Here is a 20,089-nt window from a genome sequence, read left to right on the forward strand (position 1 = left end):
CTACACTGTCCCCCGTCAAACACCCCCCAGGACAGGGGCAGCACGGGGTTAGATACAGAGTGAAGCTCCCTCTACACTGTCCCCCCCGTCAAACACTCCCCAGGACAGGGGCAGCACGGGGTTAGATACAGAGTGAAGCTCCCTCTACACTGTCCCCCGTCAAACACCCCCCAGGACAGGGGCAGCACGGGGTAAGATACAGAGTGAAGCTCTCTCTACACTGTCCCTCCGTCAAACACTCCCCAGGACAGGGGCAGCACGGGGTTAGATACAGAGTGAAGCTCCCTCTACACTGTCCCCCCGTCAAACACTCCCCAGGACAGGGGCAGCACGGGGTTAGATGCAGAGTGAAGCTCCCTCTACACTGTCCCCCCGTCAAACACTCCCCAGGACAGGGGCAGCACGGGGTTAGATGCAGAGTGAAGCTCCCTCTACACTGTCCTCCGTCAAACACCCCCCAGGACAGGGGCAGCACGGGGTTAGATACAGAGTGAAGCTCCCTCTACACTGTCCCCCCCGTCAAACACTCCCCAGGACAGGGGCAGCACGGGGTTAGATACAGAGTGAAGCTCCCTCTACACTGCCCCCCGTCAAACACTCCCCAGGACAGGGGCAGCACGGGGTTAGATACAGAGTGAAGCTCCCTCTACACTGTCCCCCGTCAAACACCCCCCAGGACAGGGGCAGCACGGGATTAGATACAGAGTGAAGCTCTCTCTACACTGTCCCTCCGTCAAACACTCCCCAGGACAGGGGCAGAACGGGGTTAGATACAGAGTGAAGCTCTCTCTACACTGTCCTCCGTCAAACACTCCCCAGGACAGGGGCAGCACGGGGTTAGATACAGAGTGAAGCTCCCTCTACACTGTCGCCCGTCAAACACCCCCCAGGACAGGGGCAGCACGGGGTTAGATAGAGTGAAGCTCTCTCTACACTGTCCCTCCGTCAAACACTCCCCAGGACAGGGGCAGCACGGGGTTAGATACAGAGTGAAGCTCCCTCTACACTGTCCCCCCGTCAAACACTCCCCAGGACAGGGGCAGCACGGGGTTAGATACAGAGTGAAGCTCCCTCTACACTGTCCCCCGTCAAACACCCCCCAGGACAGGGGCAGCACGGGGTTAGATACAGAGTGAAGCTCCCTCTACACTGTCCCCCCGTCAAACACTCCCCAGGACAGGGGCAGCACGGGGTTAGATACAGAGTGAAGCTCCCTCTACACTGTCCCCCGTCAAACACCCCCCAGGACAGGGGCAGCACGGGGTAAGATACAGAGTGAAGCTCTCTCTACACTGTCCCTCCGTCAAACACTCCCCAGGACAGGGGCAGCACGGGGTTAGATACAGAGTGAAGCTCCCTCTACACTGTCCCCCGTCAAACACTCCCCAGGACAGGGGCAGCACGGGGTTAGATACAGAGTGAAGCTCCCTCTACACTGTCCCCCGTCAAACACCCCCCAGGACAGGGGCAGCACGGGGTTAGATACAGAGTGAAGCTTCCTCTACGCTGTCCCCCGTCAAACACCCCCCAGGACAGGGGCAGCACGGGGTTAGATACAGCGTGAAGCTCCCTCTACACTGTCCCCCGTCAAACACTCCCCAGGACAGGGGCAGCACGGGGTTAGATACAGAGTGAAGCTCCCTCTACACTGTCCCCCATCAAACACCCCCCAGGACAGGGTTAGATACAGAGTAAAGCTCCCTCTACACTGTCCCCCATCAAACACCCCCAGGACAGGGGCAGCACGGGGTTAGGCACAGAGTAAAGCTCCCTCTACACTGTCCCCCATCAAACACCCCCCAGGACAGGGACAGCATGGGGTTAGATACAGAGTAAAACTTCCTCTACACTGTCCCCCCTTCAAACACTCCCAGGACAGGGACAGCACGGGGTTAGATACAGAGTAAAGCTTCCTCTACACTGTCCCCCATCAAACACCCCCAGGACAGGGTCAGCACAGGGTTAGATACAGAGTAAAGCTCCCTCTACACTGTCCACCATCAAACACCCCCAGGACAGGGGCAGCACGGGGTTAGGTACAGAGTAAAGCTTCCTCTACACTGTCCCCCATCAAACACCCCCAGGACAGGGTCAGCACAGGGTTAGATACAGAGTAAAGCTTCCTCTACACTGTCCACCATCGTCCACCATCAAACACCCCCAGGACAGGGGCAGCACGGGGTTAGGTACAGAGTAAAGCTCCCTCTACACTGTCCCCCATCAAACACCCCCCAGGACAGGGTTAGATACAGAGTAAAGCTCCCTCTACACTGTCTCCCATCAAACACCCCCCGGGACAGTTTGCAATTTTCTGTTTTGGAAGGGAGTGAATGATGGGCTGCCACTGCCCTCTGGTGGACACTTTGATGATGACCCCCTCCTGGGACTGGTGGCTCGGATCCTCTGAGGACCCAGTGAGTGTGACAACATCGGGAGGGACCCTCGCCCTCCTGGGGTCGGTGACTGCATTAGCATCTTCCACGCTGTCTCTTACTAGGTGCCACCTTCCCCCCTTCTCTCAGGCTTCAGCTCCATGACTCTGGGTGATCAGCTGATGCAGGGTTTGCTACCCTCATGTGCTGAGGATTCATGGAATAAACAGATATTGACAGACAGGAGATGGTGCAAATCAGATATACTAGAAATTTACTGGAAACATCTTCTCCAAGTGCACTCTATCCAGGCCCCTCATTATTCTCTAAGTCTCTATCAGATCTAACTGTACCAAAATAGTAGAACTGTTGATGTTGGACAATCTGAGATAACAAGGCGTGAAGCTGGATGAACACAGCAGGCCAAGCAGCATCAGAGGAGCAGGAAAGCTTGACGTTTCGGGGTCGGGACCCTTTCTGAAGAAGGGTCCCGACCCGAAACGTCAAGCTTTTCTGCTTGACTGATAGACGAAACAGGTTGGAGGTCTCTCTTGAACAGATGAGGCCGAGGGAGGTTTCAAATTTGTGAAAGTGGCCTCCAATTAGACAGACATAGAGAAGATGTTTCCACTTGCCAGCGGGAGCCAGACCTCGAGTGGAGACATTGGCACAAAATTAAGAAGCTCGATACCATCCATGACAAAGCAGTTCCCACTTGACTGCGCCGCATCTACTTCCCCCTCCTCCCACCGACGCTCAGTCGCAGCAGTGCGTACCCTCTACAAGATGCTCTGCAGAAACTCACCAAAGATCTTCAGGCCGCGCCTTCCAAACCCACCACCCACTTCCATCCTGCCAGCCTCCTACGCCCTCTTAACAAATGCAGTCTCATTTACTCTCCCCCCCCTCCCGCCCCAGCTTGATGAATCTGTGCAGGTTTAACAGGGAACATGTTTGTGGAGTTAAAAGTGACGAGGGTTTCTGACTCAGACACCCACCATTCATCTCTCCTTTTAGCCCTCGTCTCATAGCCCTAGAGTTGAACAGCATGGACTGGAAAGGGTGCAGAGGAGATTTACCAGGATGTTGCCTGGTATGGAGGGAAGGTCTTATGAGGAAAGGCTGAGGGACTTGAGGCTGTTTTCGTTGGAGAGAAGGTTAAGAGGTGACCTAATAGAGACATACAAGATGATCCGAGGATTAGATAGGGTGGACAGTGAGAGCCTTTTTCCTCGGATGGTGATGGCTGGCACAAGGGGACATAGCTTTAAATTGAGGGGTGATAGATATAGGACAGAAGTCAGAGGTAGGTTCTTTACTCAGAAAGTTGTAAGGGCATGGAATGCCCTGCCTGCAGCAGTAGCAGACTCGCCAACTTTAGGGGCATTTAAATGGCCATTGGATAAACATATGGATGATAATGGAATAGTGTAGGTTAGATGGGCTTCAGGTTGGTTTCACAGGTCAGCGCAACAACGAGGGCTGAAGGGCCTGTACTGCGCTGTAATGTTCTATGCTCTTCGGCCCAACCAGTCCATGCCGCCCGTAATCCCAAACTAAACTAGTCCCACCTGCCTGCTTCTGGCCCATATCCCTCCAAACCTTTCCCTATTTCTGTCCTTTAAATTGTTGTAACTGTACCCACATCCACCAATTCCTCTGGAAGCTCACACATGAACCACCCCCTGTGCAAAAGAAACATGTTGCCCCTCGCGTCCTTTATAAATCTTTGTGCAGTCTGTAAAATTGTGCCCCCGGTCTCGAAATCCCCCCATCCTAGGAAAAAGACACCTAACATTCACCTTATCTGTACCCCTCATGATGTACTAAACCCTGTAAGGTCAGCTCTCACCCTCCTGCACTTCAGTGAGAAAAAATCCCAGTCTCTCCTTCGACCTCAAACTCTCCATTCCCAGTAAAATTCTGGAAAATCTCTTCAGAGCCCTCTCCAGTTTAATAATACCCTTGCTGTAACAGTGAGACCAGAACTGCGCACTCTACTCCAGAAGAGACCTCACTAACATTCTGTACAACTTCAACATGATATTCCCAACTCCTATACTCTGAGCGAGTGTGCCAAACGCCTTCTACTCTGAGCGAGTGTGCCAAACGCCATCTTAACCAGCCCCCGTCTACCTGTGATGCCAATTTCACAATATTGTGTACCTGAACGCCTCGATCTCTCTGATCTACAAGTCCACCCAAGGCCCTATCATTAATAAGTCTTGCCTTTGTTTCTTTTTTAATGAAAAAAAACCTCGTCTTTATCCAAATTAAACTGTATCTGCCATTCTCCAGTAACCCAAATGGTCAAGGTCTCTCTGTAATCTTAGATAAATCTGTGCTCCCTGGCTGAGTCCTGTACTAATGTAACTAGTGCCTTTCCTTCCACCCTATCCATGCCTTCATCATCTTATTCACTTCTATTTGGTTCTGTTAACATTCACTGCTCCAGTGTGAGCAATCCCCTGCTCAGTTCATCTTTCCACATAGCTCAGACCCTTCAGCCCAGGCAGCATCCTGGTAAATCTCCTCTGTACCCTTTCTAGCGAAATCACACCTATTGCTAAAATGTGTTGACCAGGACTGCACGTGGTACTCCAGTTGCAGCCTGACAGCATGAATGCTCTGCTCCTGTATTCTGTGCCTTGACCAATAAAGTCAAGTATCCCACCTGCCTTCTGGGGGTGGGGGGTGCACGGTGGCTCAGTGGTTAGCGGCGCCAGGGACCTGGGTCCGATCCCACCCTCGGGCGACTGTCTGCGTGGGGTTTGCACATTCTCCCCGTGTCTGCACGGGTTTCCTCCCACAGGCCAAAGATGTGATGATTAGGGTGGACTGGCCGTGCTAAGTTTTCCAATAGCAGTCTGAGGTGTGTAGGTGAGGGAGAGCGAAGCACGCAGTGGGGGGAGCGTGGGGGGGCGGAGAGCAAGAGGCTTGGTGGGGGCAGGGGGAAGAGAGCAAGGCGCGGGGAGGGGAGAGGAGAGACAGGAAGGAAGGAAGGAACAGAGGAAAAGATTGAGACAGGATGAGGAACATAGTCAGAAGAGAGAGAAAGTGATAGGAGGAGAGGGAGGCAACGTGATACAGACGAAGAGGGTGAGAGAAAGCGAGAGATCTCACTTGTTGCAGCTGGACTGTTAATGACTAACTTATGATTCCTTCGAGGGCTCGTGCACACCTGCTGGCTGGAGTGATGTCTCTCCTGAAATTAAACTACAGAGCCATACTTTACATATATAAAAAAAAACACAATTTATTTTAAATTAAAAATCGGGCATCCCACTGTGACAATCGTAGCTGTGAACGGCCGACTGCTCTCAGGCGCCACTCCAGTGATGGTGGTGGGGGGGGGAAAGTGAGGCGAGTGATCACTGCTCCTCCCGAGGAATGTTTTCCCCAAATAGTCCGGGCCTGGGAACCTCCAGCGTGTCGGCCGAGAACAACCTGGGCTCGCTGCCTGCCTGCTGCGCTGCTGGCTGGATGGAGAGGCGGAAACGCAGTCACCGCTGAATGCACTAGGTCTACAGAGATGTGACAAGAACTAAACCAAAGACTCTTCACTGCTCAGCTGGATCCAAGCGCTGTTGACGGTCACACACAGTCCGATGCCGGGGTGGGAGGTGGGGGTAACAAGGTAGCAGAGACACAGGAGGCAGGATGAGAGATGTAAGGACGCCTACACCTCATCCTCATTCAGAAGCATGTTCGGTATTCCCTTTGAGATTGGAAATTCCCGCCCAGATTCCGGACACTTCAGGACACCTTCCATCACCTCGACCTGCGGATAACAGGAGGGCTCTGCTCAGTGTTCGAAAGGTTTTAAACCACACGAGCGTATCCTATTTAATCAAAATGGAGGTAGGAACGGACCTCCTCCCCCCTCTCTTGTGACTCATACGTTCCAAGGAGCACTTTGTCACTCCCTGCACACAGACAGGACACTGCCAGTCACAGTCACCCCACAGGTTCAATATATCAGATGGGAGGAGTTCACAGCTACACTGTCCCCCATCAAACACCCCCAGGACAGGGACAGCATGGGGTTAGATACAGAGTAAAGCTCCCTCTACACTGTCCCCAACGAAGCCTGTGCTAGTCCTGGCCGTGTTTCTGATCCGGGAGGTTGTGGGTGCGATTCTCAGGGGGTAGGGGACAGGAGCCGACGGGGCTGATGACTGAACACAGCACTGAGGGAGAGCCGCACTGTCCGAGGGCTCGCAGAAAGGCTCCGACCGAGGGAGTCGGTGCAGGGTGTGCATTCCTGCCCCGATCACTGGCAGGCCAGCGGATGGGATCTGTCGGGATCCGTGGTCTCAGAAGGAGCTGCCGAGGTTACCCCTGTCTGGGCAAAACCTGGGCTTTGGGGGCAGGGTGGTGAGTGCCTCATCCAGACGCTTTTCCAAACTCCTGCGGTGGACGGAGGTACGGTGGGCAAGCGAGTGGGCCGAGGGTGACAGGTCAGGGTGCAAGGCCTGAATTACGCTAGCGCCTACCTCCAGCAGGACATGGTGCACTTTCTGCAGGAACTCCTCGTTGCTCTGCAGCTCCTGGGGCAGCTCTTTGGGAAGGTTGTTCCCATGTCCAATCTGAGAGAAAGGAAGGGAGAGAGAGAGTGTGAGAGAGACAACGGATAGCTGCTGGCCGGTTTGAGGCGGCTGTGGCAAACTGGAAAAGGCCTTTGGGCCTCTCAGGCCCATCGGGCACAGCCTGTCACCCTCGCCAGCAGCCTCCTCCCGTCCCTTCCCTTGTTTGCTAGCTTTCAAACCCACTGCAGACCCGGCAGGCGGGAAAAGGCTTACCCTTTGGCTGGGGCAGAGTGGGGAGGTAGGAGCAGTGTGACCAGGAGAAATGTCTTCACTCGGAGGCCGGGGGACTGAACGCTGCAGAGGTAACGTCACTGAAAATATTCGAGGAAATGCACATTTTTGCGTGGGTGAGTGTGGGAACCCAGCGTCAAGGTAGAGGATCAGCCCTGATCTTGTTGAATCATAGAATCCCTACAGTATAGAATCGGCCCATCAATTCTACACCAATCCTCCGAAGAGCATCCCACCCAGCCACATATCGTATCCCTGTAACCCTGCATTTCCCATGGCCAATCCACCCTAACCCGCACATCCCTGGACACTATGGGACAATTTAGCACGGCCAATCCACCCTAACCTGCACATCCCTGGGCACTATGGGGCAATTTAGCACGGCCAACCCACCCTAACCTGCACATCCCTGGGCACTATGGGACAATTTAGCACGGCCAATCCACCCTAACCTGCACATCCCTGGGCACTATGGGACAGTTTAGCACGGCCAATCCACCCTAACCCGCACATCCCTGGGCACTATGGGGACAATTTAGCACGGCCAATCCACCCTAACCCGCACATCCCTGGGCACTATGGGGACAATTTAGCACGGCCAATCCACCCTAACCTGCACATCCCTGGGCACTACGGGACAATTTAGCACGGCCAATCCACCCTAACCCGCACATCCCTGGGCACTATGGGACAATTTAGCACGGCCAATCCACCCTAACCTGCACATCCCTGGGCACTATGGGACAATTTAGCACGGCCAATCCACCCTAACCTGCACATCCCTGGACACTATGGGACAATTTAGCACGGCCAATCCACCCTAACCTGCACATCCCTGGGCACTATGGGACAATTTAGCACGGCCAATCCACCCTAACCCGCACATCCCTGGGCACTACGGGACAATTTAGCATGGCCAATCCACCCTAACCCGCACATCCCTGGGCACTACGGGACAATTTAGCATGGCCAATCCACCCTAACCCGCACATCCCTGGGCACTACGGGACAATTTAGCACGGCCAATCCACCCTAACCCGCACATCCCTGGGCACTACGGGACAATTTAGCACGGCCAATCCACCCTAACCTGCACATCCCTGGGCACTACGGGACAATTTAGCACGGCCAATCCACCCTAACCTGCACATCCCTGGGCACTACGGGACAATTTAGCACGGCCAATCCACCCTAACCCGCACATCCCTGGGCACTACAGGACAATTTAGCACGGCTAATCCACCCTAACCCGCACATCCCTGGGCACTACGGGACAATTTAGCACGGCCAATCCACCCTAACCCGCACATCCCTGGGCACTGCAGGACAATTTAGCACGGCTAATCCACCCTAACCTGCACATCCCTGGACACTATGGGACAGTTTAGCACGGCCAATCCACCCGAACCCACACATCCCTGGACACTATGGGACAACTTAGCACGGCCAGTCCACCCTAACCTGCACATCCCTGGGCACTACGGGACAATTTAGCACAGCCAATCCACCCTAACCTGCACATCCCTGGACACTATGGGACAATTTAGCACGGCCAATCCACCCTAACCCGCACATCCCTGGGCACTACAGGACAATTTAGCACGGCTAATCCACCCTAACCTGCACATCCCTGGACACTATGGGACAGTTTAGCACGGCCAATCCACCCGAACCCACACATCCCTGGACACTATGGGACAACTTAGCACGGCCAGTCCACCCTAACCTGCACATCCCTGGGCACTACGGGACAATTTAGCACAGCCAATCCACCCTAACCTGCACATCCCTGGACACTATGGGACAATTTAGCACGGCCAACCCACCCTAACCTGTACATCTTTGGACTGTGGGACGAAATCCCACGCAGACACGGGGAGAATGTGCAAACTCCACGCAGAGAGTTGCTCGATGCTGGAATTGAACCCTGGTGTTGTGAGGCTGTGGTGCTAACCACTGAACCGCCCCAATGGCAGAACAGGATTAAGAGGACTGAATGGTCTACTCCTGCTCCTATTTTTTTTAAAAAAACATCCTTGTTTCAAGGGGTACAGGAATTTAAAAAAAGGAGTTGCAGATTTCCTCTCTCGTCAGAAGATCCCAATCACATGCTGGAGTGGCCTGGTTTGGATCTTAAGCGGAGGGACACGGATTCACGTGAATTGGGGAAAAGAACCCAAAAGTGAGGAGAGATAATGGGAACTGCAGATGCTGGAGAATCCGAGATAACAAAGTGTGGAGCTGGATGGACACAGCAGGCCAAGCAGCATCTCAGGAGCACAAAAGCTGACGTTTCGGGCCTAGACCCTTCATCAGAGAGGGGGATGGGGAGAGGGAACTGAAATAAATAGGGAGAGAGGGGGAGGCGGACCGAATCTCATCTTCTCTCCATCTTCGGTCCGCCTCCCCCTCTCTCCCTATTTATTTCAGAACCCTCTCCCCAGCCCACTTTTTGTTACCCAAAAGTGAGGAGGATGTTTTATTGGAGGCAGTGAGTTGTTACAGAATCAGAGTCATACAGATTCCGAAGTGGCATCTAACGGTTTCTCTAAATGTGCTTCAGCTGAGTGCAGCCCCACAATTTCACACTTCCCTGTAAAACTGGCTGATCAGACTTTGAACACAATTGGTCTTTATTTTATCGAAACAACAATTTAAGACCTCGTTCTAGGTGCCGCAATTCAGGAAAGATGCAGAGGCCCTCAAGAAGGGTGCAGCAACGATCCATGACTGGTTCCAGGACGAGGAATTCCAATGGCACAGGTCAACTGGAGAAGTCAAGGATATGGAATACAGGAGTAGGTAGGTCATGTTGCTGCTGTACAGGGCACTGGTAACACCACCTTTGGGATACAGAGTTCACTCTTGTGCCTCCAGGATGCAATTCACCCCTGCCACATGGGGCACTGAGCTGCACCCTCCACCCACCCCCACCCCCCTGACAGTCAATTCTGGTCCCCCTGCTGTAGGAAGAATACTGTGAAACTTGACAGGGCCCAGAAAAGATTTACGAGGATGTTGCCGGGGTTGGAGGGTTTGAGCTACGGGGAGAGGCTGAATACACTGGGGCTATTTTCCCTGGAGCGTCAGAGGCTGAGGGGTGACCTTATAGAGGTTTATAAAATCATGGGGAGCATTGATTGGGCGAATAACCAAGGTCTTTATCCCCTAGTGTAGGGCAGTCCAAAACTAGAAGGGTATAACTTTAAGGTGAGAGAGGAAAGTTTAAAAGGGACCCAAGAGGCAACTTCTTCACGCAGAGGGTGGTGTGTGTATTGGAATGAAGTGGTGGAGGCTGGTACAATGACAACATTTAAAAGGCATCTGGATGGGTACATGAATAGGAAGGGTTTAAGGGGGATATCGGCCAAACGGTGGCAAATGAGACTAGACTAATACAGGATATCTGGTCAGCGTGGATGTGTTGGACCAAAGGGCTTGTTTCTGCACTATGCAGCTCTATGATTCTCCTTGACCGAGAAGAGAGTCGAACAAGGGGTTTTGGCACAGCAGGGAGAGGGAAAAGGGCTTCCCGCTCATGGGACTGAGAAGGAGAGTGGAAATCCTGTATGTAAACAGTTGCCGGTCACGGTCAGCATGCACAGAGGGCGAGCGCGTGGAACACCGTGCCGGGTAAATTGCCTGTCAGAGATGGGCCACCCGAAGGATGACTATGGAGCTCAATGAGAAATACTTTACACTCTCTGCAGCATCGACCAGCGCGGCCCACTCCATCTTTGGAATCATTCGGGAGATAAATTCCTGGTTGAAGTCCACCGTGTTAATTTTCACTTCTGTGGCCTTGAGGGGAAAGGACCAGCAAAAACCACAAAATTACAATCTGGTTTCCAGCAATAGAGACCCCCTCAAGAGCAAGAGGCTGTAACTCACTCCCCCACTTCCATCCGTTGACACCGCACTCCTGAGAGGGGCCTGATGCAGCCCACTCAACCATTTCTAATCCTTGCATAGTGACTTTAAGGCAGGAAGATATAATCTCCAGAGGACTTCACCAGGACGACTATCGAACTGAAGTTAACTCCAGCCACAGGGTGGAGGACACCAAGTCCCTCCCTCTCACCCAGCATGAGGTCACTTTCCCGGCCACAGGGGGCGCAGGAACACGCACACTGCCCTGCGTGTAATTCGGCCTCCCGGTCACAGGGGGCGCATGGACTCTCACACTGCCCTGCGTGTAATTCAGCCTCCCGGCCACAGGGGGTGCAGGAACATTCACACTGCCCCACGTGTAATTCAGCCTCCCGGCCACAGGGGGCGCAGGGGGACAGACAGACACACACTCTGCCCCATGTGTAATTCAGCCTCCCAGCCACAGGGGGGCGCATGGACTCTCACACTGCCCCGCGTGTAATTCAGCCTCCCGGCCACAGGGGGCGCATGGACTCTCACACTGCCCCGTGTGTAATTCGGCCTCCCGGCCACAGGGGGCGCATGGACACACACTGCCCCGTGTGTAATTCAGCCTCCCGGCCACAGGGGGCGCATGGACACTCACACTGCCCCGTGTGTAATTCGGCCTCCCGGCCACAGGGGGACGGACCGACGGACACACACACACACACTCTGCCCCGTGTGTAATTCAGCCTCCCGGCCACAGGGGGCGCATGGACTCTCACACTGCCCCGCGTGTAATTCGGCCTCCCGGCCACAGGGGGCGCAGGGGGACGGACGGACACGGACACACACACACACACACACTCTGCCCCGCGTGTAATTCAGCCTCCCGGCCACAGGGGGTGCAGGAACATTCACACTGCCCCACGTGTAATTCAGCCTCCCGGCCACAGGGGGGCGCAGGGGGACGGACGGACGCACACTCTCTGCCCCGTGTGTAATTCAGCCTCCCGGCCACAGGGGGGCGCATGGACTCTCACACTGCCCCGCGTGTAATTCGGCCTCCCGGCCACAGGGGGCGCAGGGGGACGGACAGAGAGAGAGACAGAGACACACACACACTCTGCCCCGTGTGTAATTCAGCCTCCCGGCCACAGGAGGCGCTAGGCTGTTCCCCCTCGGGCAGACGATGTCGGTTACTATGGCATCCGGCTGTAGACGCTGCCGGCCTCAGGCTCAGGCTCAGGCTCAGGCTCAGCCCGGCCGCCCTCCCCCTGGTCCAGGCCCTCTCCCGACACCGGGAGGCCCTCACTCACCCTCAGCAGCAGCGGGAAGCCGCGGGTCACCCCGCGCACATGCGAGCTCAGCAAGTTGTGGGTCAGGAGCTTCATGGCGGCTCCTTGCCGGAAGTGGTCCTTCACACGAACTCTTCCCCCCGCAGCTCATCGCCCCACAATAAAGGTCCCCGCGCCTCACCCTGGGGACAAGCGCAGAGCACCAGTTAAAACCTCCCCCCCCCCATCCTTTTGTATGATTGATCACCAAACCATTCTTAAAAGGTTTTAAAAATGACTTTAAAAACACTTTTGAACCATTTGGTCCTGTTATAGCCTCCATAGAATTCAGGAAGCAGGCCATTTGGCCCATTGAGTTCATACCAACCCCCTGAAAGACATCCTCCCCAGAGTCCTTCCCCCCCCACCCCCCCAGTCTATCCCTGTAACCCTGCATTTCTCTCAGCTAATCCACCGAGCCTGTCCATCCCTGGTCAATTTAACACGGCCAGTCCATCCTAACCTGCACGTATTTGAACTGTGAGAGGAAACTGGAGCACCCGGAGAGAATCCACACAGACATGGGGAGAATGTACAAACCGTCCGTCCACACAGACAGTCGCCCGAGGGTGGGATCGAACCCGTGTCCCTGGCGCTGTGAGGCTGCAGCGCTAACCGCTGAGCCACCGCGCCGCCCCTAGCCTGCCCATTGGCAGTTTGTGATTTGCTGGCATGCAGCAAATGGGCTGAATGGTATAATTTACATTGTTAAATTGTTTGGTTTTGTGGAATCTGTCTGTTGTTGTCAAAAGCTTCTTTAGTTGTTGTAATGTTTTTCCATCAAAAAATTACCAGCCACTTAGAAGGGGAATATTTCAACTTGCTGATACTTAGTACTGTTTGAGCCAGAACTGGAATGTTGCCTGAAATAACTTCACGGAGGCTTCTCTTCAGCAAGTCACTCTTTATTTACACGTGCATAGAAGTTAACACTGAGCCAGCTCTCAGAGTGAACAGAGCCTCTGACATTCCTGTATATTTGTCAGCCAGGGCTCCCTGATTGGAACACCCCCAATCAGGGAACTCCTATGAGGAAGGGTCTAGGCCCGAAACATCAGCCTTCCTGCTTCTCTGATGCTGCTTTGCCAGCTCTATGCCTTGTGATCTCAGATTCTCCAGCATCTGCAGTTCCTACTATCTCAGACATAACGTCTCACCAACATCTTCATTTTGGTCACCCTGTGGAGTTCAGCGCCATTTACTTGGGGACAGACACTCTTGCTGCTCATAATAAAATGCCGTCCTCTATTGTGATCTAGCCTTGCCACGTCCAGAAAGGTTTCAATTCCGGTTGAGGCGGCCCTTCTGTTTCCCCCCACCAACACCACTAGATGTTTTAGTGTGCCAGGGTCAGATCATAGAACATAGAACATAGAACAGTACAGCACAGAACAGGCCCTTCAGCCCACAATGTTGTGCCGACCATTGATCCTCATGTATGCACCCTCAAATTTCTGTGACCATATACATGTCCAGCAGTCTCTTAAATGACCCCAATGACCTTGCTTCCACAACTGCTGCTGGCAACGCATTCCATGCTCTCACAACTCTCTGCGTAAAGAACCTGCCTCTGACATCCCCTCTATATGTTCCTCCAACCAGCTTAAAACTATGACCCCTCGTGCTAGCCATTTCTGCCCTGGGAAATAGTCTCTGGCTATCAACTCTATCCTTTTGTATCCACAGTCTGATAGTGTCAGCAGTGACCGGGAATGTGTCTGGAAGGTTTAAAATCAGAATGGACTCTGCGAGGGGAGACACCACCAGCAGTGTATCTGTCAGTGGGAGGTGGCTCAAGGCAGCTGTATTTGCCAGAGATAATGGGAACTGCAGATGCTGGAGAATCCGACATAACAAAGTGTGGAGCTGGATGAACAAAGCAGGCCAAGCTGGATCTCAGGAGCACAAAAGCTGAGGTTTCAGTCCTAGACTCTTACCTCTATGATGAAGGGTCTAGACCCGAAATGTCAGTTTTTGTGCTCCTAAGATGCTGCTTGGCCTGCTGTGTTCATCCAGCTCCACACTTTGTTAGCTATATTTGCTACTTGGCTTCCCAGATGGTCTTCCAAGTTGTGAATAAATGGACTTAGAATGAGAGCCCACCACTGAATTTGACCTGAAGCTTTGGGTTGCATAGTCTTGTCTCCTGTGAGTACCCTAGCAGGAGTTTATGGTCTGTTACTGTTACACATTTACATCTGTAAGGGTATTGATGGAACTTTCTCACACCGTAGAAGACCTCCAAACCTTCCTTCTCTATCTGGGTGCATTTGGACTCTACATCAGCCTACGTCCAGGAAGTGTACACTATTAGGTAATCCTTTCCATTGGGCCATTTGTTAGCCCACACTACCGTACAGTTAGGCATTGCAGATCTCACTTGGGATCATAGCATACCTTAGACGATGAGAGCTGCTTCTTCACTTCTCTAAAAGGCTGCGTCTTGGCGATGAGGCCATTTCCGAGCCTTGACCCTTTTAAAATAGCAGATGTAAGGATGCCAGGTTATGTATGAACTTTCTGTAGAATTCACCTGTCCAAGGAAAGACCTAAGCCCTGGTACAGACATGGGAGCCAGGACACCTTTGATCGCCCTCACTTTATCTTCCAACAGGTGTAACCCAGTTTTGTTGATTCTGTAGCTCGAGTAGATCACTTGGGGGCCCTGGAACACACAACTTTCCCCTTTAAGGCATATGCCAACTTGGAGAAACATCTAAGAACTACGTCCAAGCTCTCTAAGTGCTCTTTATTGGTCTTCCTTGTTATTAGCACATCAAGACAAATGGTGACCTGGGGTAGAGCTTGTAAAATGTTCTCCATCGTCCACTGAAAAATTGCGCAGGCTGACAATACCCCTAATGGCACGCTCCTATTTTGGTAAGACCCTCGTGCGCATTAATGGTAGCATATCGCTGGGAATCCTCATCTAGCCACTATTACAAGTACGCACAGCTCATGTCCAGCTTCACGAAGGACAGTCTCCTGGCTGGCTTTGCGTTTCAATCCTCTCTGTGAGGAACTGGGTATTTATCCAGCTACGCAAAGTGGTTTACTGTTTTGTTTAAAATCCCCACACAGGCAAACCCACCCATCGAGCTTCGCAATTAGTACGAGCAGCGCTGTCCATTGCACAAACGGGACTGGTGTGAAGATTCCTTCTCTTTTCACCCTCCTCAATACCGCCTCTACCTTTTCCCATAAGGTACTGGGTAGGTCTTGCAGGGTCACAGAATGATTTCCTGGTCAACATGCAAGCCGGCCTTACCACCTTAGACATTCCCTTGACCTTCCTGAAAAACGTCTGGGTATTTAATTAGAACTTCACTCTGACAGTCATTTTCCAATCAAAAACTGTTGAGCCAAATCTTTCTGAACCAATTTCATCCCATCAAGCTTGTGCCTGAGTTTTTTACTGCAGTCAGTGGTAACGGAACCAGCTACTTCTCATTAGAGACTGGAATGGAAGTTGGACCCTTAATCTGTAAATGTTCCCCCAGCACAGGTTCTCAGCCGAGCTGAGGTCTTGCGCATACTTAAGGGTTGGATTCCAAGTGAATTTTGTTAAAGCCTGGCTCTGCGATCACTGATTCAGCTGCATTGGAATCGATCTTCATTAGGTTCTGTCCTGCCAAATGACTATTGAAAAATGTGTTTTGTTTAAAAATTCGAACTATATTTATATGGGTCCACAAAACCGTCTAGAAAGTAATATAAAGATCACATTTCTTCATTACGATGTGTTAGGATGTAGGAAAAGTGATGCTAACGGGGCAAGAAAGGGAGATTTATTTGAGACTGACTCTTCTGATGAAGATTTGGGGAGTAAGAGCACTGTGGTATTATCACTGGACTAGCAACCAAGATGCCCGGAGGCATGAGTTTAAATTGGACCATGAAATCTGGCAGCCCTTAAAAAAAGGAAATCAGGCACTCCTTCTTGGTCTGGCCTACATGTGACTCCAGACCCATCGTGATGTGGTTGCCTATGAGGTGGTACGGTGGCTCAGTGGTTAGCACTGCAGCCTCACGGCACCAGGGACCCGGGTTCAATTCCACCCTCGGGTAACTGTCTGTGTGGAGTTTGCACATTCTCCCTGTGTCTGCGTCGGTTTCCTCCGGGCGCTCCGGTTTCCTCCCACAGTCCAAAGATGCGCAGGTTAGGTTGGATCGGCCGTGCTATGTTGCCCGTAGTGTTCAGAGGTGTGTGGGTTATAGGGGGATGGGTCTGGGTGGGATGCTGCAAGGGGCGGTGTGGACTTGTTGGGCCAAAGGGCCTGTTTCCACACTGTAGGGAATCTAATCTAGAACTGAGTGACCATTTAGTCAGATGTTTATTTTGATTTGGATGTTGCTAACTGTTTCAAACCAGATGTAGGTGGACCTTCCAAGGTGTGCTCTGTCCCAGATACTGGTCTACAAGTTCTCTTTTTCAATTTAGTGGGGACTGTTTTCCTGTCTCGGGTCCACATGCCGGCAGCAACTCCAGTGGTTTGCCGGCCCAGATCGTGTAGAAAATTGTGACCCTTTGGCCGAGGCTTGGCTTTGTTTTGGGGTGTGCCGTGCGCTGACCTGGAGTCCCTCTGTCAATACAGTGTGGAACCGGAGGAACACAGCAGGTCGGCCTGGACTCCTCAGACGCTGTCTGGCTCTGCTGCGTTCCTCCAGCTCCACACTTCATTGACTCTGACTCCAGCATCTGCAGTTCTTGCTGTCTTTAGAGTCCCTCTGTTCAGGATATGTCCTGAGTGAGGCTATGCAGTTGTCTTAGCTCATGTGGTGGTCCCCAAGCTCAGTCAGACTGGCAAGTATGCCCACTTACATTAGCATACTCTGTAACTCATATGCTCCTTTATCATTTTCCAATGATAAAGCCAGGTGTTGCGCCTGTTTGAAGTCAAGGTGGGCTTCAGCTCGCAGACACTTCTGCATGTTTACATCATTAATCCCACATACCAAATATCTCTCAGTATCCCATTAAAGGGTTTAAACCAAAGTCACATGGCTCTGCTAGTTGCCTTAACCTCTTCAAAAATCCTGACACGAATTTCCCCGGTTCTCAAACTGCCGAGTAAAACTGATTGCATCTCAGAATTAGAGAAGGCAAGGGGTCATAATATTTCTTAACAAAATCCATCAACTCTTCAAGATTTTAGCATCCGGCGCCTGAGGGAAAAGAGCCTCCTAATAACCGAAAAAGCTGCGGGTCTGCAAGCTGTCAGGAGAATTACTCAGAGATAGTAGGAAATGCCGATGCTGGAGAATCTGAGATAACAAGGCATAGAGCTGGATGAACACAACAGGCCAAGCAGCATCAGAGGAGCAGGAAGGCTGATGCTGGAGAATTACTCATTGCTTTTCATCTGCCCCAATTTGCCTAGATAAAATAACGCATTCTTTCCACATACGGGGCCCAGTCTTCGATGGTAGGATCGAACAGGTCAAGCTTCCCAAATAATGGCATGATGCCAGAAACAGTCAAAGATGACTGTAGCGAGCAAATTTCTTCAAGAGCGTGCTTTTTTTTCCTTTTGTCGCCACTGAAATAACTGCTCAGAGGCTGGTATCCCATCACCAAGTCACCCTTTATTCACACATGCACAGTATTTGACACTGGTCTGGCTTCCTTGAGCCAGCTCCCAGAGTGAATAGAGCTCTCCTGTTTATATCTGTCAGCCAGGGCTCCCTAATTGGACCAGGTTAAAAGCCCCAATCAGGGAAGTCATATTCTAAGAGGCCCACCTGGCTGACCTGATTACAATCACTATATTGGCATTGTGAGGAAAGAATGGAGAAGAGCAGGGTTTGCTTCCCTTGGCAGAGGAGGCAGAGGGGAGATTTGATTGAGGGATACAAGTTGTGAAGGGGCCTGGATAGAATGGATAGGGTAAGGATCCAGTTCATAAGCAGGGAAGTCAGCGACCAGGAGCACATGCATTTAAAGTGTTCATTGAGAGTGAGGATGAGGCAAGCTTATTTTTTCACTTAGGGGAATTAGCTTATCAGATATCTGTTGACTGTGTGGGTAGGTCTCCTGCTTGCTGGTAGCGATAGACTTGTGGAAGTGCCAGGTTACAGATTGTGCTGAGCACAATTGTCGCTGAAACTGATGACCCACAGCGTCTCATAGATACTCACAGTTTTTGAGTTGCTAGATCTGTTCGAAATCTGTCCCAGTTAGCATGGCGATAATTTCTTTTCTCATTCACTTATGGGAAGCGGGCTTCACTGGGCTGGGCCAGCATTTCTTGTCTATCCCTAGCTGAGAAGTTGGGGGGTGGTGAGCTGACTTTTTGAACCGCTGCAGTCCACCCACAATGCTCTTGGGGAGGTGGGCTCCAGAATTTTGACCCAGCGACACTGAAGGAAGAGCGATACATTTCCAAGTCAGGAAGGGGAACTTGCAGGGGGGGGCGTGTTCCCATGTATCTGCTGCCCCTTGTCCTTCTGGATAGAAATGGCCGAGGGTTTGGAAGGTGCTGTCTGAGGATCTTTGGTGAGTTTCTGCAGAGCATCTTGAAGATTGTACACACTGCTGCGACTGAGCGTCGGTGGGTGGAGGGAGTGGGATGTTTGTGGATGTGGTGCCAATCGAGCGGGGGCTGCTCTGTCCTGGATGGTGTCGAGCTTCTTGAGTGTTGCTGGAGCTGCACCCATCTAGGGGCAAGTGGGGGGGGGTATTCCATCCCACTCCTGACTTGTGCCTCGTAGATGGTGGGACAGGCTTTGGGGCGAGTGGGGAGGTGAGTTACTCGCTGCAGGATTCCCAGCCTCTGAGTTACTCTTGCAGCCCCTGTATTTATATGACAAATCCAGTTGAGTTTCTGGTCAAGGGTAACCCCTAGGACGTTGGTGGTTGGGGATTTGGTGAATTTCTTTCCCTATATTCAGCGAGAGTGTCGCTGGCCAGGCAGCATTTGTTGCCCAGTGATAATGGGAACTGCAGATGCTGGAGAATCCAAGATAATAAAATGTGAGGCTGGATGAACACAGCAGGCCCAGCAGCATCTCAGGAGCACAAAAGCTGATGTTTCGGGCCTACACCCTTCATCAGAGAGGGGGATGGGGTGAGGGTTCTGGAATAAATAGGGAGAGAGGGGGAGGTGGACCGAAGATGGAGAGAAAAGAAGATAGGTGGAGAGGGGAGTATAGGTGGGGAGGTAGGGAGGGGATAGGTCAGTCCAGGGAAGACGGACAGGTCAAGGAGGTGGGATGAGGTTAGTAGGTAGGAGATGGAGGTGCGGCTTGGGGTGGGAGGAAGGGATGGGTGAGAGGAAGAACAGGTTAGGGAGGCAGAGACAGGCTGGGCTGGTTTTGGGATGCAGTGGGTGGAGGGGAAGAGCTGGGCTGGTTGTGTGGTGCAGTGGGGGGAGGGGACGAACTGGGCTGGTTTAGGGATGCAGTAGGGGATGGGGAGATTTTGAAACTGGTGAAGTCCACATTGATACCATTGGGCTGCAGGGTTCCCAGGCGGAATATGAGTTGCTGTTCCTGCAACCTTCGGGTGGCATCATTGTGGCACTGCAGGAGGCCCATGATGGACATGTCATCTAAAGAATGGGAGGGGGAGTTGAAATGGTTTGCGACTGGGAGGTGCAGTTGTTTGTTGCGAACTGAGCAGAGGTGTTCTGCAGAGCGGTCCACAAGCCTCCGCTTGGTTTCCCCAATGTAGAGAAAGCCACACCGGGTACAATGGATACAGTATACC

At 52.4% G+C, this 20,089-nt stretch overlaps 1 protein-coding gene across 1 annotated transcript; it reads right to left on the minus strand.

Annotated features, from left to right (window-relative positions):
• Positions 1 to 5,602: 5,602 nt before the first annotated feature.
• Positions 5,603 to 12,472, minus strand: trmt112 (tRNA methyltransferase activator subunit 11-2). The gene is made up of 4 exons (XM_059641497.1): positions 12,364 to 12,472; positions 10,892 to 10,993; positions 6,869 to 6,961; positions 5,603 to 6,153 (listed from the first exon to the last, which is right to left on the minus strand). The coding sequence occupies exons 1-4, from the start codon at positions 12,436 to 12,438 to the stop codon at positions 6,052 to 6,054; spliced, it is 372 nt and encodes a 123-aa protein (XP_059497480.1). The 5' UTR covers positions 12,439 to 12,472; the 3' UTR covers positions 5,603 to 6,051.
• Positions 12,473 to 20,089: the final 7,617 nt, after the last annotated feature.

The sequence above is a fragment of the Stegostoma tigrinum genome, chromosome 42 (genome assembly GCF_030684315.1).
Source record: "Stegostoma tigrinum isolate sSteTig4 chromosome 42, sSteTig4.hap1, whole genome shotgun sequence".
Classification (NCBI taxonomy): domain Eukaryota; kingdom Metazoa; phylum Chordata; class Chondrichthyes; order Orectolobiformes; family Stegostomatidae; genus Stegostoma; species Stegostoma tigrinum.

What these genes read in the sequence shown, in the direction of transcription:
- trmt112 (XM_059641497.1), bottom strand. Translation starts at nt 12,438, where the DNA reads ATGAAGCTCCTGACCCACAACTTGCTGAGCTCGCATGTGCGCGGGGTG. An exon ending in GCTTCCCGCTGCTGCTGAGG is followed by an intron (nt 10,994 to 12,363) that starts GTGAGTGAGGGC and finishes TTTCCCCTCAAG; the next exon opens with GCCACAGAAGTGAAAATTAA. An exon ending in TGGTCGATGCTGCAGAGAGT is followed by an intron (nt 6,962 to 10,891) that starts GTAAAGTATTTC and finishes CCTTTCTCTCAG; the next exon opens with ATTGGACATGGGAACAACCT.